This window comes from Dipodomys ordii, unplaced genomic scaffold (genome assembly GCF_000151885.1).
Source record: "Dipodomys ordii isolate 6190 unplaced genomic scaffold, Dord_2.0 Scaffold1, whole genome shotgun sequence".
In the NCBI taxonomy this organism is placed as follows: Eukaryota; Metazoa; Chordata; class Mammalia; order Rodentia; family Heteromyidae; genus Dipodomys; species Dipodomys ordii.
This window is the reverse complement of record NW_012267217.1, coordinates 42,531,747-42,544,424: the sequence shown is the minus strand read 5'-3', so window position 1 is coordinate 42,544,424 and position 12,678 is coordinate 42,531,747. Positions and strand designations below refer to the sequence as shown.

The following is a 12,678-nucleotide window of genomic DNA, read 5'->3' as shown; positions in this document are numbered from 1 at the left end:
ACATAAGCAAAAAGAAAAAAGCTGGAAGTGGCGCTGTGGCTCAAGTGGTAGAGCGCTAGCCTTGAGCTGAAGAGCTGAGGGACAGCACCTAGACCCAGAATTCAAATCACACGACCGGACCCAAAAAATAAAAACAAAAACATAAAACTAAAGCAAGAGCTAGAGGCATGTGGCAGACTGCCTAACAAGTATGAGGCCCTGGGTTCAATCCACACTACTGCCAAAAATATATATATAACTTAAATAAAAATTTAAATATCTAAAGCCAAAAGGCCTAACGCTTGACTCAAGTAGCAGGAACAAGTACAAGTCCTACATTCAAATCCTAGCAGAGAGACAGAAACAACGTATAGAACCAGAGAAAAACTGACAAACTATTAATCAAAGCATAAATTTCCAGAATCCAATAACTCAATAGTAAAATAATAGTATTATTATATTATTATAATCTAAGTTTAAAATAAGCAAATGCCCTGAATAGACATTTCCAAAAAAGGATATAAAAATGCATATGGCTACCTGGAAACAGTGGCTTACACCTGTTATCCTCGCTACTTAGGAGGCCAAGATCTGAGGATTGTAGTTTGAAGCCAGCCTAGGCAGGAAAGTCTATGATACTCTAACTACTAAAAAGCTGGGAAGTGAAGCTGTGCCTCAAGCAGTAGAGCACTAGACTTGAGCACAAAAGCTCAAGGCCAATGCTCAGGCTCTGAGTTCAAGCCCCACAACAACAACAACAACAACAAAAAGCAGATGGCCAAGAAGTACATAAAAAATGCTCAAAATCATCTTAATCATCACTAAACATCACATCATCAGAGAAATGCAAGTCAAAAACACAATGAGATATCTTCTCACTCCAGTCAGATGGTTATCATCAAAAAGATGACCAAAAATGCTACCAAGGATGTAGATTTAAAAAAACTCTCACATACTATCAATGGAATATTCATATAGCCTTAACAGAAAACAATGTGCAAAACAAAAAGCTAGTACCAAAGAATGAGAAATAGAACTACCACATGACCTAGCAATCTCACTACTAGGAACGTACCAAAAGGAAATAATGTCATGTTTATCTGTACCATTAATAACAGCCAAGAAACAGAGTAGAATTAACCTAGGGGTCTATAGATGGATAAATAAAGAAAATGTGATATATGTGATACACATATATATCACATATATATATACATGACATATATTATATGTAATCACACATATATCCCACATATATACTATTATATACATGTATATAACCATACATGTATGTTTATATAAATATGCATGTATGTGTATGTGTGTAAATATATATACACACAATTCTTTCCATAAGAAAGAATGAAATCCTGGGGATATAATATAACTTAAATGATAAGAGTGCTTGGCTAGCAAGCATAAGGCACTAGGTTCAAACCCCAATACTCCCTAAAAAAAAAAAATCAATAAAATCTGTCATTTGCAACAACATACATAGAACATAGCATATTATGTTAAGTGAAAAAAGTCAGGCACAAAAAGACAAATACTATATTCTCTCACATGTAGAAGCTAAAAAGTACATTTTGTCAAAGAAGAGTAGAATAATCATTACTAAGTCTGAAGAGGGCATGGGGTGGAAGGGATAACAAATACAGGAGAATACATGGGTAGGCGGAGTAGCTTCTAACATTCTATAGCACACCGGGTAACTACGGTTAACAACAATTTATTACATATTTCACAATGGACAGCAGAGAAGATTTTGAATGCTCCCAATACAAAAATGGAAAATGAGGCAATAGATATGCCAAATCCAATGACCTGACCATTAAACACTGAATACAAGTACTTAAAATAGCACACCATATACAATTACTATGTGTCAATTAAATATATTTTTCAAAGACTGTGTGGTACCAGTCTTAGGTTAGATATATAGAGACCAATGGCATAGAATTGAAAATAAACAGTCTGACATTTTATGTAGTCAATTGATTTTCAACAGGTATCAAGACAATTCAATGGACAAAGGACAGTATTTTCAACAAATTGTGTGGCAATAACTGGATACCACAAGCTAAAGAATGAAACTGGACTCCTACCTCTATGTATTCAGAATAATTAACTCCAAATGGATGAAAAACCTAATTGTAGGAGCAATTATAAAACTTCTCAAAGAAGTTTTATAGGCATACATAGGCATACTTCTTTATGACCTTACATTGAATAATCCTCAGACATTAAAAACACCACAAAACAAAACAAAATCAATACATTCATCTGGGTGTGGTGACTCACACCTCTCTTCTCACCAGGAGGCCCAGACAAGAGGATCGAAAATTGGAGACTAGCCTGGACAACATAGTTAAGACCTCAAAAAAAAAAAAAAAGAGCTTAAAAAAAAATTTTGAGGTCTCACTATGTAGCCCAAGCTAACTTGGAAAGATCTTCTTGCTTTCACCTCCCCTAAGAATTGGGATCATAGGCTTATAGGCATGTATCACCATACTCAGAAACACTTTTATACATCAATGCATACTATCAAGGAAGTAGAAAGACAACCCACAGAATGAATGGGAGAGAGTATTTGCTAATCCTGCCTCTCCTAAGGGTCCAGTACACAGAATACATAAAAGACTTTCAACTCAACAATTTTTTAAAAAATGTTTTTAATGGGTACCTGATTTGAATAGGCATTCATCCAAAGAAGATACACAAAATTGCCAGTAAGCACATGAAAACATGCTCAATGACATTAATAGAAAATACAAATTAAAGTCACAAGGAGGTATCACTTTACATCCACTGAAATGGTTGTCATTTTTTTTTTTAAAGTGCTGGGAAGGATCAGGAGAAATTAGAACCCTCATGCATTGCTGGTGGTAACATAAAATAGTAGAACTACTTTGGAAAACAGTGAGGCAGTTCCCCAAAAAAGTTAAGTAGTTACCATGTCCCAACAATTCCATTCCTACATATATGCCCAGAAGAACTGAAAACATTAAGTCCACACAAACACTTGTATGCAAATATTCATAGTAATATTCATGGTAGCCAAAAAAAGTAAAAACAACCTAAACACGTATCAATTGAATGAATAAGCAAAATATGGTACTATTATTATAACAGAATATTATCAGCCATAAAATAGAATGAAGTAATAATATATGCTATGCCATGGACAAACCTTGAAAAATCTTATGCTGATTAAAAAAAAAGCCGTACACAAAAGATCTCACATACATAACTCCATTAATATGAAATATATATAACAGTTAAATCTATTCAAACAGAAAGTCGTTTTGTATTTACCCAGGAATTAAGGATTACAAGGAAATATAGAATATTTACTTAATGCATAGAGGGTTTTCTTTTAGGGTGATGAAAATGTTCTGAAATTAGTATACTTTTGTATACTCACTGACGCATATCTGGATTTCACATTTTAAAAGGGAAAATGTTTACAGAATAAGAATTATATCTTAATAAAAATTTATTTGAAAGAACCATCATACCAATTTTTCTCCCCAATAGTAGTGGCAATGATCCTTTTAAAGCACAAGTTAGCGGATTTAATGACTGGGCTCAGAACACAAACACGTATTCCCTTGGAATAAAGTACAGTCCTTACCTTAACCTTGACAGTTTCAGGTATCTCCTCTTCTGACGTCTTTGCATATTACTTCTCACCCACCTTTCCCTCCCACTGCTGCCACACTGGTCTCACCTGTTGGTTTTCGGTTAGGGTGACACTCTTCTGCCTGAGAGTCTCTGTCCTTTTCTTTCATCTACCTAGAAAGTCTGCTCCCATATATATATATATATATATATATATATATATATATATATATATATATATGCAAACCTGGCACCAAACCTGATTCAAATATTAACTCAAATGTCATGTTCTGGGTTGTTCTTGTTTTTTATAAAGGCCTTACCTGGCCCCCTAACTTAAAATAGCACCCCTTCATTTTCTTTTCCTCATAAATTTTTTTACATCCTGACACACTGTGTGTTGAGTTCATATGACTCATTTCTGTCCTACTGCACTAGGCTATAAGCACTGAAAAAAATCAAACTCCATTTTGTTCATGGTACAGTGCTAGAATTTAAGCAGTTATCTGAAAATGAGCTGGGTTTCCATCTACTCTATTCCATGAATGAGCAAATGAATTTAACGAAGTATAAAGAAGAGAGGCTCACAACTAAGATCCTCTAAGGTGTCGTCATATTAGTGGAACCTCTCACCTGTTCCAGGTTACTGTACTGCACACGGCAATAGCTGCAATATCCTTGTCTCTTCTGCATCTTGAGTAACCAAAGGCAGGTGGCTACTCTCTTCCAACCCCCAAACTGCAAAAAAAGTGCAACTATTTGAAAGTAGAAAAAAATCAAAATTCCTTACTACTATGAGAAAAATGACTCAAAAGCCCAGTTTTGGGGGTGTTTTTTGTTTGTTTTCTGAGATAAGGTCTTGGTATGTCGCCCAGACTAACCTTAAGCCCAGAGTCCTCTGTTCTTGGTTTTCTGAATGTGAAGATTAGAGGTGTGCCCCACCACACTCAGCTTCCATCTATTGCTATTTCTTTTTATTGTCCCAGCCTTACGTAGGTCTTGAACTCAGGACTTAATTGCTGACCCTGAGCTCCTTTTGCTCAAGGCTAGCACTCTACCGCTTGAGCCACAGCACCACTTCCAGCTTTCTCTGAGTAGTTTCCTGGACATAAGAATCTCACGAACTTTCCTGCCTGGGCTGGCTTTGAACCGTGATCCTCTGATCTCAGTCTCCTGAGTAGCTAGGATTATAGGCATGAGCCACGAGCACCCAGCCCACTTAGTCCTATTTCTAATAGTAGTCAGTATATAAAGCAGATATGAGACACTGAATTAATCAGCATTTGTGCCAATATCTGAAGACTTAAATGACAAAAATTCTTATCAATTTTCTGACAGCTTACTGACATTATTAGGAACTGATATAGTAACAAAAAATAAAGTACTCAATTTCTAAAGACAAACTACTTTTTTTTTTTCACCCTCAGTCATGGGTCTTGAACTCTGGGCCTGGGCGCTGTCCCTCAGCTCTTCAGCTCAAGATTAGCACTCTATCACATGAGCCACAGTGCCACTTCCAGTTTTCTGGTGCTTAACTGGAGATAAGAGTCTAATGGACTTTCCTGCCCGGGCTAGCTTTGAACTGCCATCCTCAGATCTCAGCCTGCTGAGTAGCTGGGATTATAGGCATGAGCCACTGGTGCCTGGCTGACAAATTATTTTTTGTGTGTGTCTGTCATGGGTCTTAAACTCAGGGCCTAGATACTGTCCCTGAGGTTTTGTGCTCAAGGATAGCATTCTTCCACTTGAGCAATAGTTCCACTTCTGGCTTTTTGGTGATTAACTGACATATGAGTTTCATGGACATTCCTGCCAGGCTGACTTTGAATGGTGATCCTCAGATCTCAATCTCCTACACATAGCTAGCTAGGATTACAAGCATGACCCTGGCTAAATTACTTTTCTTAAAAATTTATTTTTCATAATATTTAAATAGTTGTACAAAGGGATTTCAATCCAACATGTCAGTTTGTGAGTACAATGCATCTTGACCAGTGTCACTAAGGTAGTATAACAGTATTATTTACTCTTCTCTTATGGAGTTAATTCTTCCTATGATATTTCTATACAAAACTCAAGATTATTTAAATTTTCCATGTCTAATTCGCTATATGATAGTTCAGATACCAAGGGTAGTTTCTGCTCAGCTCATAAAACAGGCAAATGTTAGAAGAACTTATCTAACCAAGTTAATAAAAATCGCCGCTCAAATGCAAGACCATTCTTTTCTGACAAGTATGTGAATTAAAAATCTATTAGAAAATTTTCCCTGCTAGTATTTTGAGATATCTTGGCAAATAAATCATTTTCTAGTTTCTATCCATCTAAAGTTATAATCCTTTACCACTACATCCTGCAGTACTTCCAAACCACACTAAGTGCCAAAAATCACAATTTTCAGTTAATAGACCTGAAAAAGAGCCTAGGAGTGAGAATTTCAAATTCTCCTAAGATAATCTGGATAAACTGGTACTATATTTACTGACATAATGCATGTATATTTATAGTTTAAGTAAAAACTTCACTGTACTGTTCTTGCTGATTTCTTTTCTTCTTTTTTTTCTTTTTTTGTGGTTACAAGGCTTAAACTCAGGGCTTGGGTACTGTCCTTGAGCTCTTCGCTCAAGGCTAGTACTCTATCACTTTGAGCCATAGCTCCACTTCCAGTTTTCTGGTGGTTAACTGGAGATAAGAGTCTCACGGACTTTCCTGCCCAGGCTGGGTTTGAACCATAATCCTCAGATCTCAGCCTCCTTACTAGCTAGGATGACAGGCGAGAGCCACTAGCACCGGCTCTTACTGGTTTCTTAAAACTACAGAGCTATAAATAAATAATTTTTTCAAGATCTTTTCTTCCTTTAGTATTGGGATTTGAATTCAGGTACTCCTGCTAGACAGACATCAAGACATTCTACCACTTGAGCCATGCCCCAGGCCCTTTTTGCGATAGTTATTTTTTTTCTCCCCCAGAAAGGGTCTTGCTTTTGCCTTGGACTAGCTAAGACTATGATCCCACTGCCTATATACCTCCTACGTAGCCGAGATCCCAGACAGGTACCATCACACCCACCTTGTTTGTTGAGATTCGGAAGAGGTCTCTTGGTGACTTTTTGCCCGGGCTAGCTTCAAACCATAATCCTCCTGATCTCTGCCTCCCAGTTCAACTTTAAATTTTAGTTTAAACATTCTTGTCTATTGTAAAATACGTAACAATTTTTCTTTGTGCTTTGAGTATTTGTTTGAAACAAAGTCTCCCTATATATCCCAGATTGGCCTCAAAATTTCTGAAGTTCCTACCTCAGCCATCCAAGCACTAGTATTACAAGTATATACCGCACATACTTGTACCATACCTGCCTCTGTTACATGAGGTTTTTGTTGTTGTCTTGTGCTGGTACTAGGGCTTCAACTCAGCCTGACACTGTCCTTCAGTTTTTTACTAAAGGCTTGCGTTGCTCTACCACTTGAACCACGGCTCCATTTCTGCTTCTTTTTGCTGGTTAATGGGAGACAACAGTCTCATAGACTTATCTGCCCCAGCTGGCTTTGAATAGCGATCCTCAGATCTCAGCCTCCTGAGTAGCTAGAATTACAGGCGTGAGCCACCGGTGCCTGGCAATGAGTACTTCTAAATAAGAGTATTCAGCAGTTAAAAAGCTTCCATTTAAGTTAACATCAATGACTGAAAAATGAAATCACAGCCTTAAAACCAGTAAGATGAGAATACAAAAGCGTCATCAAGTCAAAATTCCAACATAACATTCACTTACCTATTACCTGCAGTTGAGAACCTTGGTTCTTCCGACTTCTCACACTTACAGGGAAAAGAAGTCAATTAAATCAGCACCTGAAATAATATGAAATTACTTTAAACTCGCCTTTTTTCTATTAATTTTACTTCATTTATTAATCTGAGAGACATAAAATGAAACAAAACTTCTATGTTATACAGATAAGGCAATTTTTAGACTAAGAGACTTCTAAAATTTAAACCTAATTTTTAATCATAATTTTTGCATGGCATGTAATTACATGATGACTATTTTAGTGATTTATTAAAAATATAACTATCAATGACTAAAAGGCAAAATAAAAATGAGTCTGCCATCACGGGCACAAATGAAATACCTATGGCCTTTAAGCATTTTAGCACTATCACCTGTCATGTCCATCATCTCTCCTGCTGTGACAATGAGTATAACAAACCAGCAGCATGTGTTGGTATTTTTAAAAATTCACATGCCTAATTTCTACCTGAAACTTACCAAATCAAATCCCCTTCAAGGTTATTAAGGGAGGCCAGGCACATGCACATTACGTACAATGAAAATACTCCTAAGTGTTTCAAAGTTCACCCAATAATACAAGTTATCACTTTTTATGAGTTAATAAAATTCTTACTATAAAGATCATTTCTTTAGGGTTTGGGATTATATTACTTGGCATAACTGAATAGGTCTTTTTATATAAACTATGAATTCTACTCGAACTCAACTTTTTTTTTTAAATAAAGTAACAAATGATTTACCTGAAGCAGAAAAGTGCAGGTATTTCATTAGCTGTGTTGAGTCTTGATAAACACCTGTAAATTAAAACAAAAAATTTAATTGTTAAATCCCATTACTGTATGCATATTCAACAGACCAAACAAGTATCCCCAAGTCACACTGAAGTTTGAAAAAAAAAGTCATGTTTCCAAATAATACAAAAGAATATTAATTTTTGAACACAAAGTATTTTTATGTATTATCACTCACTGAGTGTCAACATGATTTCCTAAGGTATACTGCAATTGGCCTATCACCATCAAACACTTCACATCTCTGGGTCACAGGAACAGTAGCTGTAAAAAGATGTAAGGAGCAACTATGTTCCAAAGTTTAGGTTAAGAGCAAAAGTGCTGTCACACCCAAAAATAAGTTCTATGAGAAACTTTTACAAGAAATACTAAGTAAAATTAAATCTGGATCCCCAACTAATGACTCACTGTCAGCTACAACATTTTATTGGAAAATACTGTCAATTCCTCATAGTCCATTTATATCAGTGGATGATTAAGCAAAAATAACCAATTTTTTTATTCCTCCGCATTGTTGTTGGCAAAGTGTTTATCCTCACTGGTTTAAAAACAATTCCAACACTGAACAAGATGTATTGAACTCGTAACTTGACTTAGGGAATTGAATCTCTGTATACCTACTTAAATTTTTTAATCCAATTCAAAAGAGACAGTGACACTTCTGTTTAATCAAATGTATCTATTAAGCATCTATGCTGTGCAGAGTTCTCTGTGCTAGAAGCTTTGGTGGATAGACAAATATGAGACAAGTGTTCTTACCATAAAATCTAAAAAGACCTAGAAAATTAATTCAAGATAATTAATTCAAGGCTGTAATATGCCTAAACAAAAATAAGTGCAGGAGTAAGGATACGGCTGTATAGCTATCGCCTAGCATGCAAGAAGTCCTAAGTTGGATCTCCCTACCACTGCCAATAAAAAATATAAATAATAATAACCAAATAATACTAATAATATGATAACAGATTCAATTGAAAAATTTAGCTTCAGCAGGAATGGCCAGGGAGGTCAAAAGTCAGAATGGCTTTTAAAGCAAATTTTGGAAAATGGAAAGAAAAGATATTCAAAGGAACAACATAGGTACAAAATCAAAAAGCATACATACAGTTGGAAATAGTAAATATGCAAGTGTGGCTGAACCTAAGGTTTCATTTGAGAATTTAAGAGGCAAAGTAGAGCTTTGATAGAGCAAAGCAGTCTAAAGAATTTAAATGTAATTTTATTGTGTGAAATTTTTTCTTTCCCAAGAGGTATATTCAGAGTGCTTTAAGAAAATTCTAGAACAATGGCTTCCTCCTGCTCAAAGAAGCTTTTGAAATGATTAAAAATTTGCTAAGACAAAAAAAAAATTTGCTAAGACTACTCAGCACCATTTCCTGCATTATTGGAGAATTAGCTACTACTCAAAATCTTCAAATAGTGTTATTTAGGCAAGAATTTTAATTGTTTTCCTTAAAAGCGCCTTTTATTAATTTCTATTACAAGATTAAAATGTGTTTACAGTAGGACAATATGTACTCAGTTGTGTGAAAAATAATACAAAATAAAAATCAGTTGTGTATTCCACCAGTTGCCATCAACAACATGTCATATATTCTTTGTTCTAAACCTATTTTTATAAAAATGTATTGTGCGCATTCTCTTCCCACTCTCATTTAACCATGTGACCAGCACCTTTACACATCATTATATGTAATTCTAAAACAGAATGGTTAATGATCACATTGAATTTCATTTTTTATCAGTGTAAGATGCAATCTCTTATCTAGTCAGAAATAGCAGTTGGTAAACCAATAAGATAAAGGATTTTTAAAACATGAGTGCGCTCACACGCACACATAAACACAACCTTAATACCTTAAACATATAATTGTACATATGCTTAAGGCTAGGCTGGGTATTCTTGATACATTAGTCTGAAGAGTTTTATTTTAATGAATAAATTAAATTCCAAGTGATTTTTTTCCCACAAACCAAACCACAATTCACCCTCAACAAGTTGCCATTTTTACTGCTCTAAAGCAGAGCAAGAACCTAAAGACATTTTCAAATTCAAGAGCAAATCTTTTAAGACATTTTCCCCAATTTCTTGTAGCTATTATACCCAGTTAAAGTCTTTTCAACCAAAATCTTTATTTTTACATTTAAGAAAATTAGAATGCTACTTTAAAAATTACAATGTTCACATTCTTATTGGTGTTTGTAACATTTAAAATTTCATAAACCAACTCAGGGCACTGAACAAAGATATTAGCACTACCTCCCTCAGTGCTTTTTTTTTTTAAGGACTATTTCTTGCACATCTGTTATCTGTACAGGGTAAAGAGATAAACACAATAAAAATATTATTGAAAAGACTTTGGAGTTGTAGTGTTTGGCACTGTACAAAAGCTAACAAAATCCAGAATTTTCACAGAAAATATTTTTCAGTCACCAGCAAAAAAAAAAAAAATCAAGTTGAGAAAAAAAACAGAAGAAAAATATCATATTAAAAAATTTTAAAAACAATCTGAGCTGAGCACATGCCTATAATACAACCAGGTATTCCTGAGGCAGAAGTATCATGAGGATCATTTTTGTTTTCCTTTCCCCAGGAGGGGAAAAAATTAAATTACCTGTCTGGCAGCAGAAAAACAATTGGGGCGCAATCACAAAAAAAAGCAACCAAATGATATGTTTTTAAAACATCGAAATTCAACAATAGTTCATTCACATAATTCACTAATTTTCACTTTTCACCTTTCTTAATTTATTTTTTATCTGTCCATGCTAGGCAGGCTCTTCTCTGGTGACAACCATCCTGGACATCTCCATTCAGTCTAATAAAATAATAATAATAAATAAAATAATAATAGCTAATCTTGAACACTTAAAGCCAGGCACCCCAGATAACAGCTTCACTCAAACTACTTCATTTAAATATCAAACAGCCTTAAAGGTAGGAGAAAAGATAATTCTTAATTAACAAATCAGGAAACTGAGGTCTAAGTAGACACGGTATATTCTTCCTGGCCCAATGTAGCCAATGTAGCTGGTCAATCTGACGAGATTTAAACTCTCAATTTTCATTAAATGTTGTGTACTTTTAGAAATGTTAATCAATTGTTTAATAATTAAAAACAATCAGAAAACATTCGGTGCGATAAACAATATCACTATTCAAAAAAGAAAAAGTGTAAAACTAACCTTCAGTTTAATTGCATCATTCCCGTTGACTGCTGACAGTATTTTGAATTGGTGACTTCAAAATTTATTTATCATGACACCACAGGAACAATACATTTTATATTAAAAGCTAGTGCGAGTGGGTGCGCGCGCGCACATGCACATACACACACACACACACACACATGCGCAGTTTAAACAAGGCTTTCAAAACAATACCGTCAAAAATATGAATTCTGGCATTTTCCATCTATCTTACTTCACATTTAGGAAGTGCAAGCCGTGAGCCACTAAATTAATTTCACAATTCACTAACTGATTGCAAGTTGCAGCGTTAAAAAAAAACCACTGCTTCAATTTATTAAGCAGAGTAAACAATATTTTACAGAAACCGGTTGCTACCCTGAATTTAGTTTTCCAGCCAATAGGCTGGCCACTGCAGTGATACGTAATCAAATCTTCAACGAGTTTCTCTCTGCTCTGTTACTGCTTAGATTTCAAACAAAACGGGGGAAAAAAGTCATCAATATATGAGTTTTTTAAAAACGCAGAAAATACTCCACGTCCGTGTGAAGCACGTTTGTAAGATCGTGACGGGGGTGAATTTGATCCAAGTACAGTATTTGCACGGATAGAGACATCACAATGCAATCGCTCTGTACCATTAACACGCACTAACGAAGAGGGTACGATGCTAAAAATAATAAAAGCACTCACGTAAATTTATGTCTTCGCTTAAAAAAAGGGGGGGAGGAAAAAGCAAGAACCACGGGCACAGCCCCCGAAATGGTTACTCAACGGGCCTGGTTCCGCTGAGATTTCTACGGGCTCTTCCATCCCCCGCGCGGGGTACGGTCGCCGCGAACGCAATCAGTAAGTAAGCGATGCTCACGCTTGCATCCGGGGACGAACGCCGAGTTGGCGCCTCGGCAGCCGAGTTTGTTCCTCGGCGCAATCTGGAACCACGAGTCCGAAGAGCTGGAAAAGGGCCTTAAAACCCAAGTCATGACGGCGGCGAGATTCGCCGGGATTCACACAACTGTTGCACGACCATAGTAGAAACGATCACACACGCACTCTCTGAAATTTCCAACCGCCAAGCCGACACGCACGCACGCACACGCGCGCGCACACACTAATTCCGCACATCGAACGTTTCTGAAAATGCACTACGGGCCGCGGCCGGAGAAGGCCTCGTCCCGGACCCCGCTCCCGACCTGGGCAAGGGGGTGTGGACGGCGGCCCGCGGGGCTCGGCCCCGCCAGTGTCCCGACCAGACCCAAGGGCGGACACGGAGCCTGCCCGGGGCCCCGCGGCCACCCCGCTCCCCCACG

General features: G+C 36.5%; 1 protein-coding gene across 1 annotated transcript in view; it reads right to left on the bottom strand.

Annotated features, from left to right (window-relative positions):
• Positions 1-4,293, bottom strand: part of Zdbf2 (zinc finger, DBF-type containing 2) — a 43,884-nt gene extending 39,591 nt beyond the window's left edge. The window contains exon 1 of the mRNA XM_013016417.1: positions 4,234-4,293. Within this exon, the coding sequence (XP_012871871.1) occupies positions 4,234-4,293 (60 nt within the window). The remainder of the gene's footprint in view (positions 1-4,233) is intronic.
• Positions 4,294-12,678: the final 8,385 nt, after the last annotated feature.